General features: G+C 43.0%; 1 protein-coding gene across 2 annotated transcripts; it reads right to left on the bottom strand.

Moving 5' to 3' along the window:
* Positions 1–616: 616 nt before the first annotated feature.
* Positions 617–22,135, bottom strand: TM7SF3 (transmembrane 7 superfamily member 3). 2 transcript variants are annotated; one of them, XM_039357489.1, is made up of 12 exons: positions 21,639–22,135; positions 15,411–15,568; positions 13,763–13,913; positions 12,444–12,564; positions 11,155–11,326; positions 10,117–10,294; positions 9,150–9,236; positions 8,168–8,248; positions 6,626–6,778; positions 5,176–5,273; positions 3,920–4,082; positions 617–3,123 (listed from the first exon to the last, which is right to left on the bottom strand). In XM_039357489.1, the coding sequence occupies exons 1-12, from the start codon at positions 21,712–21,714 to the stop codon at positions 2,861–2,863; spliced, it is 1,701 nt and encodes a 566-aa protein (XP_039213423.1). In that variant the 5' UTR covers positions 21,715–22,135; the 3' UTR covers positions 617–2,860. The 2 variants fall into 2 exon arrangements, with proteins under 2 accessions (XP_039213423.1, XP_039213422.1); XM_039357488.1 differs by having other exon boundaries at positions 15,411–15,571; positions 21,639–22,134.

The following is a 22,135-nucleotide window of genomic DNA, read 5'->3' as shown; positions in this document are numbered from 1 at the left end:
ATCACTTTATTTCTGTAGTTCCTTTGGAATATCAAGGTGGCTTTGAACACTTTGCTCTTTTTCTGGACTGGAAAATATTCAGACTCTTTAGATCGGGGGTCCCCAACTTTGGCAACTTTTAAGATTTGTGGATTTCAATTCCAGCTGGCTGGGGAATTCTGGGAGTTGAAGTCCACAAATCTTAAAAGTTGCTATGGTTGGGGATCCCTGCTTTAGATCAGTGGTTCTCAATCTTTTTAATGCCATGACCCCCAACCGGTCGTAAGTCGAGGATTACTCAACTGGTGCAGCACCGTTTGCAGAATGGGACTTTTGGCGGGCTCAGCAGGGCAGAGACAGCCTGGACAATTCCTATTGGCTTTTGAAAGCCAATAGAATTAGACTCTATTCAAGAGAGTCTATTCTATTGGCTTTCAAAAGCCAATAGAATAAAAGGGAGTAGCACAGCTAAGGAAAAGGGGGGGGGGGAAATGGCAGACTGCGTTGTTTGGCAACCTCCGTGAAATGGTCGTTCGACCCCAAATGGGGTCCCGACCCACAGGTTGAGAACCACTGCTTTAGATGAAAGGCAAGATAGGGATAGTATTGTGGGGAAAAAAAACCATTCCACTCTCACTTCCATTTTAAACTTAATGTTTATTATAAAAAGGGATTGGGTGACTGTTTTGTTGGTTGCATTGTCAATTACAGCACGTTAAAAACTCATAGCTAATTGATTCCTGAGTGTCATGCCCTCAGACGTGGCAATTCATCTCGGCACTAAAAAGTAGTCAGCAATATGAAACTGCTGGAGGCATGTGAAAATGTTTCACTTTTTCAACCTTAAAACGCAACTGACCTATGAACAGCTACTACAAATTGCAATTGTACACCCTTATCAAATCTACTGCCTCCTAACCCAACTTTCCTGCACTTAAAATTATTTCAGGTTTATACTTTTTGAAGGTCAAAACACAAGAGTGGCTTTAGAAGATCTTCAAAAACATCCAACCATTGCTGCCATCCGTTTGACTGTTTCAGACCGTAAAGCAGCAGAGAAACACAACTTTAGACAACCGGTTCTGAAAATTTACAGGTTTTTTTCAGAGCTATCTGATACCTGCAAAACAGCACAATCTGTTCTGCAGCCTCTTATCTGCAGCATATGTGGACACAAAGGGGTGAGTTAGCAAAGCAATAAATTGCTTCTTTTCTGCACCAAGAAAATAGAAGGCATATCACATTTCTCTTAAATGGGAGATATAACTGGTTTGGCTAGGCACTATTTTCTCACTTGAGAAGAAAATATCTTGGCTGGATGGAAAAATCATGCAGTTTGTGCCATTCAACCCATTTTAGACACTTATCTTCCAATTCCCGTTCCCAATTATGTGGAGTCCCAACATGAGGCAAATAGCCCAAGAAACAGCCAATGTAACAGTTTTAAAACAGAAAAAAGAGATGAGTAAACACTGCCTGTCTGCACTAGGGGGGAAAACATTTAAAGGCTACCATTAAATCTGTAAGCCTGGGGCTCCCTACACTGAATCAACTTATAAGAATAGCTTTTGCAAGGCGGGGGAGGAAAGTTTATCTGAGGGGAAAAAAATCAAGCTCCATACCTTCACAAAATTCAGGAACTTAGTTCCCCAGTTTAGAAACATCACAAAACCCCAATTAAAAAAGGGATTTCTCAATACATGTCCACGACCGAGCAGGCTCAGAATACAACTAACATCATTTACATGGAATTTTTTTTCCCCTCCATAATAAATTAAAAACGAACAGTTGTCTTGCCCTGGATCATTCCTTGTTCTCCAAAACTGCAGAAATAATCTCTGAATAGCTGTTCAGAATAGTCAAGGTAAAATAATTAGAAATTTGGGGTTTGGATTTGCATAACTAAGCTCAATTTGAAAAGAACCTGGTTCCCTAAGGCTGAATATAAACCACGGGAGATGAGAAAAGGCACGTTAAATCGTGATTTAAGACAATCTTGCTCCTTGTACAGCAAGTTGCCCAATGCCTTCTGCTTATTGTAAGAAATAAATTGACTTCATAGGCCCCGAAGTATCAAAGATGCTTCTACATACTATTTTTTTTATCTTTTAAAAATATTAGAAAAAAAAAATATTTGGGGGCTAACTAATTTTAAAGAAACAGCAGCCCAATCTGAAAACTACTGTTAAATCTCATTAGATACATTACATGCTGCTCCTTTCTTTAAAAAAAAATTCTCAATTTCAGAAATCATTCACTTTTCTAGCCTTTTTTTTTAAAGAGTTTTGTTAGAGGATTTGAGAAAATCCACCCCCTCTTCCATATTTCAAAGTCAAAATGTTTTGTTTGTCCCACACAGCTAGCAAACACAAGCCAAGAAAATTCAAATTTCAGTGCCGCTTGACAATTTTAACCTGTTGTTTACTAGCACTGATCATCCAACTTGTTTCAATACCTAAAAATACAAAGGCCACCATTAGTATTTCCCCCCCCCCCAACATTTTGCACATCCTGTTCAGAAGGTAAATTTCCCCTAAAAAGGGGGGTGGGTGCCTTTTTTGGACTGTTGAGGGTCCATGAATCTGAAATTACCATTTTCTGTCTTGAGGCTCCGAGGTTTTAAAGTTGCACACTCCGCTGATTCAGCTACCTTTCTATTCTACCCTTCCTGCCCCAATAACTTTACACATTTTTCTATCAAAGATTAAAATTACAGACAAAAAGTTCCTGGGCGCTTGAAAACAAAAACGAGTAGATTTGTCTTGGACAACTGTGGATTCTTCTCCAGTTCGGCGGACGTGGAAAAGGCCACTGAGAAAGTCCTTGGCTTCCGTGCCCCATCCCAAAGGACGCTTCTCAAAGTCTCCATCCGTGAATCAGTTTATAAAAGTAGCGGTGTTCTTTCACCTGCCGTCCGCTCTTTCTGAAAGACGTCCTTGATCTGGGACAGCTTATTATGGATCCTCTCTCTCAAGGGAGGGACGTGATGGCTAGGATCCAAGATGTTGGTGACTCTGCGCTCTCTCTCACGCTTCCACATCCGATACGGGTGTGGTGGGAAAGGAGCCTCGTGTCTTTCTCGGCGCAACTGAATGGTTATTCCTCCGATGGCTAGCATGCTCCAAACGGACAGGAGGATAATATCTACAAGATGAAGCCATACGGTTAGAATGTTTTCACCTCCCCTTTTCTTTCTGTCCAAAGGTCTATTTGTTTATTCGGGTTTACTTGAAGCCCTTAAAAATAGCTGAAGCTTTTTCAGTTCTGGATGAGAAGCGAAAGGTCTTCAAGAAAAAACAAAGAGAGTTCAGTTGCCTTTTGGAAAAAAAAAAAAACAACTACTTTGGGACAATTGTTTTGAAGGCTTCGAGGAAGTCTGAATTAACAAATAGACCCGGACTCTTCAAACTTGGCCCTTTGATGACTTATGGACTTCAACTCCCAGAATTCCTCAGCCAGCATGCCTGGCTGAGGAATTCTGGGGGTTGAAGTTCATAAGTGATAAAAGGGCCAAGTCTGAAGATCCCTGAAATAGACAAATAGACAACCATGACCTGGATGAGTGAGAATCTCCGTAGACTTCAAAACAGTTCAAGCATCCGTTATTTCCCCTCAACTTCCATTGGTTCTCCATGATCTTGAAAATGTTTTTAGAGAAAGAGGTGCCCTAGACGTGCTGCAGATGCTCTTATTGGTGAGGTTGACCCACCAAGCACCCAACTTCACCCACCTCTGTGGTGGCGCAGTGGTCAGAATGCAATACTGCAGGCTACTTCTGCTGACTGCCGGCTGCTGGCAGTTCGATCCTGACCGGCTCAAGGTTGACCCCCTTCCATCCTTCCGAGATCGGTAAAATGAGGACCCAGATTGTTGGGGGCAACATGTGAAGGGCTGTGAAGCAGTATATAAGTCTAAGTGCTATTGCTATCTCAAAACTTACCATTAGGTTGGAAGGGCACACTGGTGTAAGTGCGCTTGAAGTCTTCGTTCAGAATCCTCCAGAGTAGATCTATGCCAATGTAAGAGAGGCTGGTGTAGATGTAACATGCTGTAGCCAACACTACCGTGTAAGAACCGACAAAGCCGCATGTCAAGATGTTGAGCTAAGAGGAAGAACATAACATGCCTTTAGGATTGGCGACAGTACTCTATGGAAGGAAAGCCATTCCAAGTATGTCCTGTTATGCTGCAACGGTTGTAAATGTGAAAAATGATCATAAGTCGCTTTTTTCAGTGCCGTTGTTAACTTTGAACGGTCACTAAATGAACTGTTGTAAGCTGAGGACTGCCTGAAATTTGGTGGGTCTCTCATATATCTCAGATATACAGTAGTGGCCAAAATTGTGGAAACCTTTTGGGGAAAGTGTATTTTTGAGGTTGGATGGCTAATAACACCACTTTCTTTTGGAGTAGTACCATAAAATTATATATCAATGGAAAGATAATTTAATCAAGAATGTAATGCAACATAGTTTGTTCAATTATCTGTACTGTATTCTACGAAACGTGATAACCAAATAACCAGAAAAAGGAAGCACAACTTGCTCAGGTTGATATCAGGTAGCTTTCCTCCATCTGATTGTAGCCAACGAGCATGAGTGTTTGGAGAGCCAATTGGGTGTCATCTTCCTTTGGCAATGAGCCAATCAGATCACATGAGGATTCAGTTATTGATGTCCTGTATTGAAGCTGAGGGGAGGACATTTGTCAGTGTGTTATGTGATGGCTATCAAGTCGGTTGGGGTTTTTTGTGTTCTTTCATTTAGTGAGCTTGGAAAACGTAGTAAAATTAAAGTCATGGTGCAAAGACTTGACCGGTCACCCAGAAAGCGATGTAAAATAGTATTATTAAGTGAACAAGGCTACAGTTATAAAGAAATGCGAAGAAAAATGGGTGGAAACTTAACCAAAGGTGGCATTTCTACTGTACACTTTTCCCACCCAAAAGGTTTCCACAATTTTGGCCACTACTGTGTATATATATATTTCCCCATTGGGGACAACAATAGACCAACCACAGCCATCCTCACATCTTGACTATAGCATTCCTGGAGGATGGCCTTTTTATGAAAAGTTAACGGCCAGAGTTGTAAATCACAAGGCCGAACTTTGCTGAAGATAATTCAGTTGTGGCATCTGCTTCCCCTCCCAGCCTAGGAAAATTGAAATTCATGTTCAGCTGCAAGAAATACTTACAACTCTGAGGCAGCAGACAAAAATTACTGGAATCACCAAGGCGACACAACAGAAAGAGACCCAGTAAACAGCATCGTCTTGAAAAATTTTGTAGTCTCCTGGAACAATAAACACAGAATTGTGACACAGCTTCTTGCCTCTGTCCACAACTGCCACTTTGTCAAATTCTAACAGGAAGATCAACCTAGGAAGTTTCCTCCCTAAAGACTTGTTTGTTTGTTTGTGTGTGTATGTGTGTGTGTTAGAAATTTCATAATTTTGCTTCAAAGACAGCTGACTTGCACTTAAAAAATGACTCAGGAGTAGAGATTTTGGCAGAATTTCCATCGCTAAGCAAAGGGATTGTTAAATGACTCACGCCCCAATTTTACAATCTTTTTAACATAGCTAAGGAAATCATTGCGGTCATTAAGCGATGGAACCAAATTTTGATCACATGCTGCAACAGTCATAAGTGCGAGGACTGCTTGTAAGTTACTTTTTCAGTGCCACGCAGTGTGTAAAACAACTCAAATTTGCAAGCCTGGAAAATTATATATAATACAACAGAGTAAATTATTTCATCTTATTTTCAATGCGCCATTTATGTACAAACATTAAATAACAAAGATACAGGCAGTCCTCGACTTAACGATCACAATTGAGCCCAAAATTTCTGTTGCTAAGTGAGACATTTTTTAAGTGAGCTTTGCCCCATTTGATGACCTTTCTTGCCACAGTTGTTAAGCGAATCACTGCAGTTAGTATCACGGTCGTTAAATGAATCGGGTTTCCCCACTGACTTTGCTTGTCAGGTCACAAAAGGGGGTTACATGACCCCCAGGAGACTGCGATCGTCACAAATGTGAACCAGTTGCCAAGCAACTGAATTCTGATCACATGATCATGGGGATACTGCAAAGTTATGGAAATGGTCATAACTCACTTTTTTTGTAACTTTGAACGGTCGCTAAATGAACTGCTGTAAGTTGAGGACTACCTGTATTAGGTCAGTTTTCTTTTTAGCCTATTCTAGGTTATAACTAGCTTTTCCATTTTCTTTTAGCCTATTCTAGGTTTTAACTAGTTCTTTCATTTTATTTTTGCCTAGTCTGGGTTATAAGTAGTTCTTCCATTTTCTTTTTGCCTATTCTAGGTTATAACTAATTCTTATTCTAGGTTATAACTAGTTCTTCCATTTTCTTTTAGCCTATTCTAGGTTATAACTAGTTCATTTTTTTTAAAAAAACAGATTTCTCTCTAATTAGATACATTTTATACAAGTGTTTAACTACTACCATTACAAATAGAACTTTTTTTAAAAAAAAAATTGCAAGTTATTTTAAAGCATGAGGTCTGTTCATGGGCCACTATCATTATATGGATGCCTTGGCAATTTGTTTCTCAATAAAGAATGCTTCTTAGATGTTCAAATTTAAGTGAGTATCGCAGAAATGTTTCTATCGCTTACCTACTGGAGTGAAGAAAAATGAAGAGGACACAAGAAACCCCAGCACTACTCCTACAATTAGCATACACGGGATCACAAGACCAAATAGCCACCAATTTCCTACTAAGAGGAGGCCTCCAATGATACCGGCTGTTGCAGTAAGACCAAGAGTGGCTGGAAAAACAAGGGGTTGGGATGAAGGAGGAGAAGAGGAGGAAGAGGAAAGATTAGAGCGGTAGGAATAAGTATTCCACTATACCTCGTCTTTGCAAGATTACTCATTATTTACTTTTAAGATATTTCCTCATTTTCACCACAAGGGAAGCAGACCTATCTGGCCCTTCAAAAACTGACATGAGTGCTTCCCAGAGCTTGACTTTTAGTAACCAGACTCACCATGAGAAGCCATGCGGTGGATTTGAATTTCCACCGTTCTTAGCAATGACCGTGCTGGTGGAGAATTCTGGGAGTTGATGTCCATACAGTACATCTCTAAACATTTTATAGAAACCACGGTTGAATATCGAAGAATAGAATAGAGCTGGAAGGGACCTTGGAAGTCTTCTAGTCCAACCCCCTGCTCAGGCAGGAAACCCTATATATAGTAGGCAACCTTGGCTCTTTTGTGACTCGTGGACTTCAACTCCCAGAATTCCTGAGCCAGCCACGCTGAGGGGAAAGGGAGAGGTTTCCAAGCTGAGCTATGCTGGCTCAGGAATTCTGGGAGTTGAAGTCCACGAGTCATAAAAGAGCCAAGGTTGCCTATCCCTGCCCTATACCATATGGCTGTCCAATCCCTTCTTTAAAATATTGGATTGAATTATGATAAAGACTTTTCTTGCAACACCTTTATAGGCTGAGTTGCAATTTATATGCAAAACTACCAACCTACTACCTCTTGATTGCTGATATCAATTTTTCCTTCTGTGTGTTTCCCAGCCTCTCCCCCTTCTCTCACACCAGTGGTTGCTTAATTTGGCCGAAGGAATGAGAAATGTCATGTCAGAATCAGGGTGAATCTGGTTCAAGTCCACCCTCGCTCATGAAACACCAATCTCTGTTCCAATGTGGAGCTTCCAACAGCTTTTGCAGGCCACAAATATAACCATATAAAATTTCAAGATCCAATCTGGGTCGGTCACTGGGACCAGAGGTTTCGTCTTCCAAGCTTTCGGATTCCTGCTGGAGCCCATCCTGAGGTAATTTCTCTCTAGGAGGGTCCGTGCTTTGGGCTGTTCTGGGTGTGGTATTTATGTGGTGCCTCTTGTGTGTGGCTTTTTAGATGTTGATTGGGGTGTTGATGGCTGGATATTAAGTCGTTAATGTGTTAATCCACACCTCAGCCAACAGCTAAAAGGCCATACACAACAGGCACAATATAAATACCACAGGAGAATAGCCCAAAGCACATATTCCAGTAGAGAAAACTTCCCTCAGGATGGACTCCAGTACATCCAAAAGCTCAGAAGACAAAACGTTTCTTCCGGGTGACCGACCCAGATTGGATCCTGCAACATTATCCTGGGACACGTAGATTCGCCTTCCTATAAAATTTCAACTCACCATCATAGCTGAGAGCAGATGTTTTTGTAATGACAATGTAGAAGAAGAAAGCCGTGAAGATAAAGCCACTAAAGAATAAACCTGAGGTGGAGGAGGAGAAAAATAAAAATTAAAAAAAAAAATTAAAACAAGTCTTTTTTCTCTCTCTCCAGAATGTTAGGATATACAGGTACAAATAGTCTTCAGCTTATGACAGCAATTGACCCCAAAATTTCTGTTGCTAAGCTACAATCTTTTTAAAAAGCTCCTCTTCTCTTCTCAAAAAAGCATTTGCTTTTTTTTGCTCTCTCATCACAACAGTTGCATCTCTCGCCTTTGCTCAGCTTTTCCCCAAAATTGTAACCGCACTTTGCCCTTATATTTTTATATTTTTATTATGCTTTTATATTTATATCTTTTTTTACAGATGAATATTGTATTGGTTCTTAGTTGTAAACGGCCCAGAATTGAACAGGAGATGAAAGGGCGATTAAACAATTAAACCCACACAGTGAGCGATGGCAAAACACAGTTCCTGAGCAAATGTCCACTACAAGACAGGAGGTGACACGCTTAGAAAACAGGAGTGCCAAAAATGGACACTAACCAGGGGGGTATCTTGAGAAGGTCTCACTCTACAGATATAAAGGCCCACACACAAGTTCACAATGCACAAGGTGTGGCACTGGCATCTTATATCTCTTTATGTCTTATCTCACTGGATAGACTGACAATCTTGATCAAGCTGGGTAGAACTGGGGCTCCAAATTTGAAGGACCATAGAATTCTTAATCCCATTGGAAAAGGATCTTCTCTCCATGACAATAATGAAATGTTTTTTTCTGGATTAAATTGAGAAGAATATTTTTTTTGTTCAAAACAATAAACTAGACTCCAGATCCTAGACTTCTTATCAATCCAAGGATTCCATAGGACTGACACCGGGCAAGATCAACCCTGATTGGAAAGGTCTACCCCAGAATCAAGCACACCTTAAAAATACCTGTTTGCCAGAATCTGTGTCCGAAGAAACAGATAAAGAGACCAAGAAGACCCAACGTGGTGAAAAAGATTTTAGTGGACAACCTTCCTATAAATAGAGAAGAGAATTAGGATTAAGCTATGGTTTATTATTGTGTTCTCTCATCAACAAATATGGCTTCACCGCCTTAGCTAGGGGAAGACTCTCCAGAGGGTGGGTTATAGAAGGATTAAATTAAGGGGTGTCCAACCTTGGCCATTTTAAGACTTGTGGACTTCAACTCCCAAAATTCCTCAGCCAGGATGGCTAGCAGAGGAATTCTGGGAGTTGAAGTAAGTCCACAGGTCCTAAAATTGTCACCCCTTTAAGTTCTTTTTTCTAGATTAACAGAAGATAACTTGGAGAAACAAATGACTCCATGTTGTTAAATCCAATATGGTCAAAACATTGGAATGGTGATTGCGATGATGTGGCCTAAGCTCCAGCTGTTTTTTATATATACAGAACTTCTATTACACCACTGTGGCTGCCATCTTGACTATTTTCACCATAACCAATGTGCAATACTGCCCAAGAAATCTACCTAAATTTAACTCTACCATCCTCCACAATTACTGGCTGCTATTAACTTCAAGGATGTCTTCCTAATATTCTAAGGAAGTTTAATAAAATTCATCCAACACAACTTTTAACGTCCTCTTGATAATTCCTCTGGTTTATTCCTCTGATAATTCTTCTCAGCTATATTCTCAAAATATAAAGATGGATGTTAAATTATGGAGGATACAGACAGTCCTCAATCATTTGTTAGTGACCGTTTGGCGTTACAATGGCTTTACACATGGCTGAAAACCCCGCCCATTTTAAACTTCCATCAAAAGACATGCAAAAAAAAAAGGGTTTTCACGTCATGGTGGCGGCTGCCATTTTGACATTTTTGGCCACCTGTTGATCCCTCTACACAACCATGGATGCTCCGTTGACTTACTAAAGGTGTAGCAGTTATTCACCAAGGCAGAGAAGCTACAGGCATATGTGTGAACAGGCACATATGCAGCTGAAGTGTTCAACTTAGGATCTCTCACAATGACATTGTAGATCACGCCTTGTCCAGGAAGTGAAGAGAAGTACAGCTCAGTTTTATCTTGACTGGTTAACGTCATCATCTGTGAGGACATAAAAAATAGATGGTGCGTAAAGAAAAAAATCGGGTCACAGATCCCATCTCTCTATCTCTATCTCTATCTATCTACATCTATCCACCCATCTATCCACCTATCTATCTATCTGTCTATCTACCTACCTACCCACCCACCTATCTACCCACCTATCCATCCATCCATCCATCCATCCATCTACCCACCTATCCATCCATCTAACCCAGTGGTTCTCAACCTGTGGGTCGGGACCCCATTTGGGGTCGAATGACCATTTCACAGGGGTCGCCAAACAAGGCTGTCCGCCATTTTTCCCCCTTTTCTTTGGCCACGCCCCTGGCACCCGGTGATGTATAAGTGGTTGGGGGTCACCACAACATGGGGAACTGTATTATGGGGTTGCGGCATTAGAAAGGTTGAGAACCACTGATCTAACCTATTTACCTATCTATCTATCTATCTACCTGCCTACCTACCTACCTACCCACCTATCCATTCATCCATCCAACCACCTATCTACCCATCTACCTATCTACCCACCTATCCACCCACCTATCCATCCATCCATCCACCTACCCACCTATCTACCCACCTATCCATCCATCCATCTACTCACCTATCTACCTACCTCTCTACCTACCTACCTCTCTATCTACCTACCTCTATCTATCTATCTGCCTATCTACCCGCCTATCTACCCATCTACCTACCTACCTACCTATCTATCTATCATGACAAACAGACCTAAAGATTCCCACTGGAAGAAAACCATTCAAGTTTCCAAGAGATCTGTTCTGCATTTAAGTTAGTCATATGCCAGAGTACCCAAAATACCACTCCATCTGCAGTGAAAAACAGCGTTGACTTACTTTAGATCCATGAGCCCGGATACTTTGAGCTTCAGACATTCTTTTCATGTGACTCACAAACGTGGCTTCAGATAAATCGTTCTCAGGGAGAAAATACTGATAGACATCATAATAGAGTCTCCACCTGGTATCCAGACCTGTTCCCAAATCACATGGTGGTGGGTTTGAGCCTCTGGATAACAGAAGGAAATTAGAGTAGGTTCAGATGGGAACCACACCTTCGCGCCATGCCTCCAGAGTCTTTAAGATCTTTTGTTCCTCTCTACCCAATCACGTAAAAGAGTAATTTCAAACAGAGAAAGAAACTTATGGATCTCAAGAGCATTTCAGCAGCTGATGGCAACTGCCTGACTTTCCTTGACCTCAAAATATTCATCAGAGTGAAACCTGGTTAGAACTTGGACCAGAGATTATGAGAAAATACCACTGGCATGGATAAGATAGTAAAAAATATATATATCCCAGAAAAAGACAATGGGAAACCACTTCCGAACCATTGCAAAACATTACATGGATATATATGTCAATGAGTTATCATGTGCTACCTCAATTTGAGGGACAATTTTAACCATGTTGTAATACAAATGCAGCAACTTCAAGTAGCAGACCTAAGCCCACAAAATGCTGAGAAGTCTAATTCAGCCACACTTGGAAAACCCACAGGTTTACACCTTGGATAATTGATCTGTAAGTTGTTGCTACACCTTGTGTAATTAAGTTGCATGTTGATGCTGCAAGCATAGTGAAATTAACTGGGAAATAATGACTCTTTCTGGCTTAATGGTGACAAATCTTTTAGTATTTGAAGAAGGAGTGCTGAGAAGAGCAACTGTTCTTGCTGATGATTAAGAGACTGAAAGATAAAACATTTGTAGGAAATGAATTATGTCTCTAGTCTAATGAAAAGAAGAACTAAAATCATCACAAAATGCAAGAATATAATACTACAGTAAGTCCTCAGCTTATGATCACAACGGGGACCAGAGTTCCATTGCTAAGCAAGGCAGTTGTGCTAAGTGTGTCACATTTCTTGTCATGGTTGTTAAGTGAACCCCCATGATTGTTAATCGCATCTGACTTCTCTTGTGGATTTTGCTGGTTGGAAAGTCACAAATAAAGACCATGTGAACCTGAGATGCATGCAGCAACTGTCCTAAACACTGAATGGTGTAGGACTTATTTTCAGGGAAACACGGTACCATGTCTTAAGATGGACCTCAACCATCACCCACAATCTTGCTCTGAACTCTTATATATTGCACCAAAGAACAACAGCCAAGTGTACCTACCTTGCGTACCCCAGATTTGCTGGAGCAAATTTAATGTGTGTCTCAGCCACGTTATATTCTAGATAAAGGTTGGGGTCCGTTTCCAAATCAAATTCCAAGTTGCATCCACCGGGTATTGGATCTAGGCAGAATAAAAAAAAAAAAGGAGGGGGGAATCAAGCAACAGGAGTAAGGAAGGAGTATGCCAGATCTTGAAAATGAAACATTTTATCTACTGCTTTTGATAATAATATATTATCTTTGATAATCTTTGATAATAAGATAATAATACAACTGAGTTGTTTTCAGCCCAGGCTGAAATACAATATACAACTGTATATACAAATGTATATAGCTATCAGTTGGACAGCTACAGGCTTGTGCTCCTTCACTTACAATTCATTTAGTGACCATTCAGAGTTTAAAAAAAGGACTTATGACCGACTTTCACACTTACGACTGCTGCAGCACCCCCATCAAAATTCGAATGCTTGGCAACTGACTCATATTTATGACGGATGCAGTGTCCCGGCGTTGTTGATCCCCTTTTGGAACCTTCTGACAAGCAAACTCAATGGGGAAGCCGGATTCACTTAACAACCGTGCCACTAACTTAACAACAAGGGTGATTCACTCAACAACTGTAGCAAGAAAGGTTGTAAAATGGGGCAAAATTCACTTAACAACTGTCTCGCTTAGCAACAGAAATTTTGGGCTCAGTTGTGTAGATAGATGGATGACAGAGATGATAGACAGATATTGATACTGTAGATCAGTGGTTCTCAACCTGAGAGTCGGGACCCCATTTGGGGTCGAACGACCATTTTACGGGGTTCGCCAAACAACGCAGTCCGCCATTTTTTTTCCCCTTTTCCTTAGCTGTGCTACTCCCTTTTATTCTATTGGCTTTTAAAAGCCAATAGAATAAACTCTCTTGAATAGAGTCTAATTCTATTGGCTTTCAAAAGCCAATAGGAATTGTCCAGGCTGTCTCTGCCCTGCTGAGCCCGCCAAAAGTCCCATTCTGCAAACGGTGCTGCACCAGTTGAGTAGTCCTCGACTTACGACCGGTTGAGTAGGCCTCGACTTACGACCGGTTGGGAGTCGCGGCATTAAAAAGGTTGAGAACCACTGCTGTAGATGATAGGTAGGTAGGTAGGTAGGTAAGTTGGTAGGTATATTAGATAGATAGATAGATAGATAGATAGATAGATAGATAGATAGATAGATAGATAGATAGATAGATAGATAGATAGATAGATAGATAGATAGATAGATAGATAGATAGATAGATGAAGCAATATTCCATTTAATTTGAACCTCAGTAAGACCAAACTTACCTTTTTCGGTGTATGGTAAAGAAACAGCTGTGCTCAACACCTGATTCGAACCCACAGCTCGCAAATACCAGGTGCACACAGTTTGTTCAGGTCGAAGCACCGAAATTAATCCTTTGTCTATTCCAGTTCCTGAGTTGCTAGGAAAAGGTTCCTGAGAAATGATATAAATTATTGTGCATTTCTAGAAACGAATATTTTCGTTCAATTTTCTTCTGTTGTTATCTTGTTAATAGCCCACTTTTCAAGCTAACCCTACTTCCTAGGCAGCTTATAAACTGATAAACAATTCTAATTAAAAACAGTAGTAAAGAATGGCTAATCAACTTGCAGGAATATACTTTAGGGTCCAGAATACCTTCACCTCCAAAAAGTAAATTTGATGTAGAATTCAATGCAACTGGAAACCACTGCTGGATTGTAATTTAATATGGGAATTTATAATCCACCCTAAATTTGAGCTTCTCAACATATAGTTCAAAATTTCTATTTCACAGGAAATTAAATTATGAGCATTGATCTAATTTATTATAGCTAATAATATTTAGTGATTTATTCTGTGCTAACTAACTATCCTTAATATTTAATAATGATATTTAAATTAGTAAACCACATTCTCACCTACACTGGCAGGGTATATAAACAGAGAGCTAACCCCACTCTCTTCTAGCCCTGATGATGTTACCTAGTTGGGTAATGTAATGTCTGCAAGAAAGCAGCGAAAGTTCAGATAGCACCAAGGACCCGTAGTAGTAGTTGTTGTTGTTCTTCTTCTTCTTCTTCTTCTTCTTCTTCTTCTTCTTCTTCTTCTTCTTCTTCTTCTTCTTCTTCTTCTTCTTCTTCCTCTTCCTCTTCCTCTTCCTCTTCTTCCTCTTCTTCCTCTTCCTCTTCCTCTTCCTCTTCTTCTTCTTCTTCTTCTTCTTCTTCCTTCTCCTCCTCCCCCTCCTCCTCCTCCTCCTCCTCCCTCCTTTCTTCTTCTCCTCCCAAACTCCCTCCCTTATAGCACTGATGATGTTGCTTAGTTTGGTAATGAAACATCCGCAAGTTCAGAGAGCACCAAAGACCCCACAGTTGAACCCTGAACTACAAATCTTCTCTTCTATTAGATTCACTCTTTTCGTTCTTTTAACTTCAGGGAGAAATCAACACACAACCCAGCACACCCCACTAGGGACCCCCTGCATGGAATCTTACTAATTTTGACAACCATTCTAATGGGTCATTCCAAATACAAGCAGACCAGATATTAGTATGATACCCAGAGCAGAGAAAAACAGTGCTCTCACGCAAGGCGCTCAGACTAAGAACCAGCTATTGATGTGAAGAACTTGCATCACTGGAAACCAATTTTTTTAAAAAAAAAAAAACAAAAACAAAAACATCACAGTGCTTTTTGCTGAATATCCAAACATTTCTGTGTCTACATCAGAGGTTCCCAACCCCCGGTCTGTGGACCGGTACTGGGCCGCGGCATGCCAGCAACCGGTCCACACAAACAAGCAAAGTCCCATCCGTGGGATGTGGGCAGCAAACAGAACCACACACTCTCCGGTCCGTGGAAAAACCTCTCTCCACGGAACCGGTCCCTGGTGCCCTAAAAGTTGGGAAACCTCTGTTCTACATGACTGTTGGAAAATGGGACTTGCAATACCTTGTCGAAGGAAATGGTCACATTTTGGTGGTGGGTGTGCATCTGAAAGAGGATGACAGTCACGTTGCCGGCGATGTTCTTCAGGACAGCTTCAGCTGGGACACTTTCATTCAACAAGAAATTCCTGAACGTCCCCAAGGACAATTCAAGGAGAAGGCCTGCTGTAAAAGGGAAAACACGCTCCTGAGGACGGATTGCCACTTAAGTTCAGCCCAAGTCATCTAGAGCAGGGCTTTTCAACTTTTTCACCCATTGTGCCACTTTTAGGATATGGCAACATCCGAGGACCACCAGTCGCCTAGCAAGGTGTCCAAAACTTGATCACCCAAAAAAAAAAGGGAAAAAGTGATAAAGTACAGGTAGTCCTCGACTTACAACAGTTCGCTTAGTGACTGTTCGAAGTTACAGTGGCACTGAAAAAAGTGCCCCCCAAGCCACAGCTGAGCAAGACACCTGCCTGCCCACCCAGTGGCACTCTTCCTCCTGTCCGAGGTTTTCATTGTTGTGAGCAGCGGAGGTGGGGTGGGGGGTGTTTGGTTTTTATTCCCCCCCCCCTCTACTGGCTGGTTGCAGCAGGTTTTGGTCACTTCAAATGACCCTGGGACACTGTGACCATCATAAATATGAATCAGTTGCCAAGCATCTCAATGTAAATCACAAGACCCTGGAGATGCTGCAACATTCCAGCTGATCAGCGCTTCTTCTGGGCTCAGCAGAAGCATCAGGATCAGTGCTGCTTTCCAGCTGATTGGTGCTTCTTCTGGGCTCAGCAGAAGCACAAGGATCAGCGCTGAGCTCCAGCCGGATCCTGGCGCTGATCCTGGCACTTCCGCTGAGCCGTGACAGCCCCGAAGAAGCGCCGATCAGCTGGAAAGTGGCACTGATCCTGGGGCTTCCGCTGAGCCCTGACAGCCCTGCAGCTCCAGCCATCTCTCGCTCAGGCTTGTGCGGTGCTGCCACCAGTTCAACTCATTCCCCTCCCCTGCTACCACTTTTCTAGGATGGTCGCATACCACCTGCCAGATGCCAATGTACCACAGGTGGTACCCGTACCACTGGTTGAAAAGCCCTGGTCTAGACTCCATACAACTACAATCTTTTCTGACCCTGACTGAAGTACTGTAAGTGAACAATTTATGGAGGGTGGAGACCAAGTCGAAGCTAGATGACGGCAAACAAATTTAATAGTGAATAAATTAAAAAGTAAAACACTAGCCTCTTTAATTCTAGTTCAACACTTAAGCCTCTGGCCTGCAGCTAAGAAAAGTAAAGCTTGCTTAGCTCTGGAAGCGAGTTATGAATTTATGATATTAAAAATGACTTTTTCCTTAGGTGGAAAGCCACATCTAAAGCCCAGAAATCTAGCAGGTTCGTTTGGATTATCAAAATCCCAAGTTCCATCTATTCTCCAGGCAACTGACTTAGCCTAAAACACTGAATTTGGGTGAGGAAGAATCTGTTCATCCAAATAAAAATAAAAACTCTGCCCTGGCCCATCGTGGACAAAGTGGGGTTTTCTCTACAGCGGTGGTTCTCAACCTGTGGGTCGGGACCCCATTTGGGGTCGAACACCATTTCACGGGGGTTGCCAAACAATGCAGTCTGCCATTCCCCCCCCCCCTTTTCCTTAGCTGGGCTACTCCCTTTTATTCTATTGGCTTTTGAAAGCCAATAGAATAGACTCTCTTGAATAGAGTCTAATTCTATTGGCTTTCAAAGCCAATAGGAATTGTCCAGGCTGTCTCTGCCCTGCTGAGCCCGCCAAAAGTCCCATTCTGCAAACGGTGCTGCACCAGTTGAGTAGTCCTCGACTTACGACCGGTTGGGGGTTGTGGCATTAAAAAGGCTGAGAACCACTGCTCTACAGCTTTCTTTAAAAAAAGGCTCATTTGTATTGTTGTCTCTAGGATTGTATCTTTGACTAAGAAAGGAGAAGAAATGCTTGGATAATACGTGTGACAGCTTGGGAAAAAAATGAAAAGAATTTCAAGTTTAGCTGGATTTAGCTAGAACATTTCCACAACAAATAAGGGCAAATCCTAATTAAGAGATCTTCGCAGTTGCCGCCCTTCTGCATGACGGCCAATTGTGTCACTAGTGGTTGCATCAGAAGATTGATGAAGAGGAATTGACAGCGGTGTGGTGTATCTCTTTCCTTTAGATTTACGACACAGAGAATTTCATTTTCCCCAGGACTGATCGAGTTTGTAATCCAGAATTGAGCATCTATTTTAGCCACCACAGCATTATACTTCCTGCAACGGTCATAAGTGTGAACACCGCTTTGTAAGTCACTTTTTTCAGTGCCGTTGTAACTCTGAATAATCACTAAGGGAATGGTTGTTAGTTAAGGACTACCGATACAACAAGCTTGCTTGCCTTTATCTTTTGAATCCTCATTCTGGGTATCAACAAGATATCGCTAGGGCATTTACACACACACAGCACAAACTCCCAAGCTGTATTATGAGGTAGACAAAAATTCCGTCATCATAACAAACCTTTACCTCAGTTGTTCTTCATTTATAACCTTTTAACATATCCTCCAAGACCAGGCTACCAACACTAGACATGTTAGCCTTTTCGTATAAGTGCCTCAAAAATCTACAGACAAATCCTCAGCTTACAATTCATTTAGTGGCCGTTCAAAGTTACAACGGCACTGATAAAAGTGACTTAGGACCGTTTTTCACACTTATGACCGTTGCAGCATCCCCAGGGTCATGTGATCAAATTTCAGACGCTTGGCAACTGACTCATATTTATGACGGTTGGAGCGTCCCGGGATCACGAGATCCCTTTTGCGACCTTCTGACCAGCCAAATCAATGGGGAAGCCAGATTGATTTAACAACCCGGTTACTAAGTGTAACTTAGTGTACTGTAACTGTACTACTAACTGTAGTGATTCACTTAACAACAGTGTCAAGAAAGGTTGGGAAATGGGGCAAAATTCACTTAACAAATGTTTCACTTAGCAACAGAAATTTTGGGCTCAATTGTGGTCATATGTCAAGGACTGCCTGTATTTCAGGATCTCAAGGACTCCAGTGTCTATGCGCTGTCCTTCCACTAGAATTCAGGGATAGGCAACCTTGGCTCTTTTATGACTCGAGGACTTCAACTCCCAGAATTCCTGAGCCGGCATGGCTCAGCTTGGAAACTCTCTCTTTCCCCTCAGCATGGCTGGCTCAGGAATTCTGGGAATTAAAGTCCACGAGTCATAAAAGAGCCAAGGTTGCCTACTCCTGCACTAGATATTCAAATCCAGAGAGACAAGCTCTTTTAACCTTCCAACTCTCCTTCAAGTTGTGTAATATACGGTAAGAACACCCAGTCCTTAGTCAACCAGTTAAGAAACTTGCTAAGCGTTTTAATAGAGAGAGAAGCTTCTGATGGATATCCCCATCCACAATTTATTCAGTACAGTAACAGAGATCGCAGCATTTTTGCAATTAGGACTTTAAGAAAAAAAATTACTTTAATAATAAATTTTGGTTTTCTTGGATGGCGCAAGCACAGACGTGCAATTTGATGGTGCAACAGGTCAAACTGGGTGGACCACTGATTCAGGTCCTGTGTACACAAGACCTACAAAGTACACAGCCTCAGAGTGAGCCACGGTGATCCTTGAGTTTCTGAACTAACTCGCCCATCCTCCTGCTGTCCAATTTGGAAGAAAAAAAATGAGAATGTTTCTTCTGTCTCTGATTAACTGCCCAGGTAAATTTAATTACACTGATGATAAACAGTGTCTGAAAGCATCCTAGTGCAAACCATAGCCTGTGTTAATCAGACTGGAGCAGGGGTAGGCAACCTTGGCTCTTTTATGACTCGTGGACTTCAACTCCCAGAATTCCTGAGCCAGCATGGCTCAGCTTGGAAACCTCTCCCTTTCCCCTCAGTGTGGCTGGCTCAGGAATTCTGGGAGTTGGTCCATGAGTCATAAAAGAGCCAAGGTTGCCTACGTCTGGCCTAGGCCTAGGCCGCTTTGTGACTCGTGGACTTCAGCTCCCAGAATTCCTGAGCCAGTCACACTGAGGGGAAAGGGAGAGGTTTCCAAGCTGAGCCATGCTGGCTCAGGAATTCTGGGAGTTGAAGTCCACGAGTCATAAAGCGGCTTAGGCCTAGGCCAGAGATAGGCAACCTTGGCTCTTTTATGACAAATGGGTGTGGAGCCATCCTGGCTGCAGGATGTTTTCCTCCACACCCAATCCTTCCATTCCCCATCATCCCGTCAGAGCTGAAGAAGTTTCTTGGATGAGAAGTGAAACGTCTTCAAGGAAAAACAAGAAAGTCCAGTTGCCTCGTGACAATGTTGACCTGGATAACTGAGAATCTCCATAGACATACTCCATAAAGAGCTTCTGCCCCGGAGATAAATTTCTTGAGGGTCCAATCATATTTGGCCAATGAAGAATATTCCTACATTCCTTAGAATGGCTCTTCTTGTACTTTGCCTGTTCTTCTGGTTTTTCACAGCACGTAATGTCCCAAACAGTGAACTTTGTGCACTTCAGCAAGGAAAACCAGGAAGATTGGCAGAACTAATTGGAACAGATAATTAAATTGCAGGCCTAAGAAACGTCTCATGCTTAACCATCAACGCCCTCAGCAAAAAGAATGCAGTTGTTCATTTGCTGACAAAGAACAAGCTTCACTGTTTTACCAAAACCCATGACTAAAACACAAGGACACATGATCAATTCTTTCATGGCCTACAATTCCCATGACTGCTTCGTTTCCTCTGGAAGCAAGCTCACTTGGGAAGGCGGACCCCACTCATGCCTGCATCTTGGTCCAGCGTTTTTTCCAGCCTTCAGGGCTTTGTCATTTTAACAATGACTCTACCCAACATCCAACACAATTTTTTTCTGTTCCGTCTTGTAGCAGAAGGTGTTTTATTTCCCCCCCACACACACACACACTCTCCTATATCACCAGTGATGAAATGTTTTAAGTTTATTCAGAGCGTGTCTTCACTTCTACACTCTGCTTCCTTTGGCAAGACCTTCCAAAGCACAAACTAGCCAGGTATATTTCAGCCTGTAACATTGGCTAGCCGGGCCTCTGTTGACAACCCGCAACACTTAATTGAGTTAGATCCACACTTAACTCATGTTATCCTGAGAACAGATCCTCCTTAAGCCCAGGTGGATAGATTCAAAGCATGACTAAGTCCCAAGTCAACCCACAAGCTTTTTGAGGTCTAGTTCAACATCTGTCTCGTAAAACTGAAGACATCAAGGTGAAAAGCAGAAGGAAAAAAAACTACACAGGGGTCCTTTGTGCTCTCTGATCTTGGTTGTTTTCTTGCAGATGTTTCATTACCCAAATTAGCACTGATGAGGTTACCTAGTTGGGTCATGAAAGGTCTGCAGGAAAACAGCCAAGCTCAGAGAGCACCAAGGATCCCACAGTCCTACTCTTTACCTCCTCTCTGCAAGTCCTTCTCCCTTCTAGCACTGATGATGTTACCTAGTTGGGTCATGAAATGTCTGCAGGAAAACAACCAAGCTCAGAGAGCACCTAAGGACCCCATAGTTCAAATCTCTGAGCAAGTGGGGATCCTATTTATCTCCCCTCCCTTCTAGCACTGATGAGGTTACCTAGCTGGATCATGAAACACCTGCAAGAAAACAGCCAAGTTCAGAGGGCACCAAGGACCTCTCATTTCAACCCTGAGCTTCAGACATTCTCTTTGTTTGATAGACAAATATATATACACACAGAGAGAGACAGACACACAAACGTTACTTATTATCCGAGCACTGACATCAGTTTTTTCCCAGCCGCCTATTTGCATTCCTTCCAGACCTGTTGCATAATCTACAAAACAAGATTTTGGGTACCGCAACAACGACTCCTCCTTGTTGCAAGGATTGACCTCTTTTTTTGGGCAAACCCTCCCCCCACCACCACCAGCGTTCCTGGGGTTCCCCAGGGATCTCCCTGATTGGATCCCTCTTTATTTCCCCCCCCCCAAATTCGGGGGAAGTTGAATCAGAAACCGAGCTGGTCTTTCAAAGACAAATCCTCCCCGCCCCCAGATCGTTCTCCAAGACCCCAAATGCTTGGGGAGGAACCAAGGCGCCCCTGCGCGCAACAGGCGAGGCGATTGGAGAGCAGCGCTGCGCCTTTGCGCAGGGCCATCCCCGGCTTTGTCTCTTCCTCCCTCCCCCCCCGTCTTTATTCCCGGGTGGGGGGCGCCGTGCCCGTCCGGCCTCACCTGCGGGGGGCTCCTGCGCCCCTTCTCCCGCGCCCAGCAGCGCCCAGAGAAGCACCCAGCCGGGCAGAAAAAGCATGATGCCCAAAGCTCAGCCGGTTCTCCGAAGGAAACGAGGCAGGGAGGGCCACCCGCAGCCCTCCCCGCGCCTGGAGATCCCGCGGCTGCTCCGCTCGCCCAGCCAGAAGCCGCGCAGCCCTTGCCAAGCGCGCCCGGGGACGCCCACGTGCGTGGCCCCCTCCGCCGCCGCTGCTTTTCCGGGCTTTGCGCAGGGCGGGCGAGCGCTTTGCGCACGGGGGACGGACGGGGCGCAGCTGGTCCCTCCTCTCTGCGAGCCCGGCGCTCTGCCCGGCTGCTTTCTGCAGCGCCCCGGGAGGGACTTCGTTGGGGAATTGCGGCTTGCCGTGGGAGGAGGGAGGGTCTCCCTCCGTGGAGCCCCGGCGGGGTAGATCTCTGCGAGCGCTGCCTGCGCGGTGGGAAGGAGGAGGAGAAGGAGGAGA

Source organism: Crotalus tigris, unplaced genomic scaffold, assembly GCF_016545835.1.
Source record: "Crotalus tigris isolate CLP2741 ecotype Arizona unplaced genomic scaffold, ASM1654583v1 scf7180000018925.143070, whole genome shotgun sequence".
Classification (NCBI taxonomy): Eukaryota; Metazoa; Chordata; class Lepidosauria; order Squamata; family Viperidae; genus Crotalus; species Crotalus tigris.
This window is presented reverse-complemented; position numbering and strand designations above follow the sequence as displayed.

What these genes read in the sequence shown, in the direction of transcription:
- TM7SF3 (XM_039357488.1), bottom strand. Translation starts at nt 21,714, where the DNA reads ATGCTTTTTCTGCCCGGCTGGGTGCTTCTCTGGGCGCTGCTGGGCGCG. An exon ending in TCCGGGCTCATGGATCTAAA is followed by an intron (nt 10,295 to 11,154) that starts GTAAGTCAACGC and finishes ATGTCCTCACAG; the next exon opens with ATGATGACGTTAACCAGTCA. An exon ending in ACACAGATTCTGGCAAACAG is followed by an intron (nt 8,249 to 9,149) that starts GTATTTTTAAGG and finishes CCTCCACCTCAG; the next exon opens with GTTTATTCTTTAGTGGCTTT.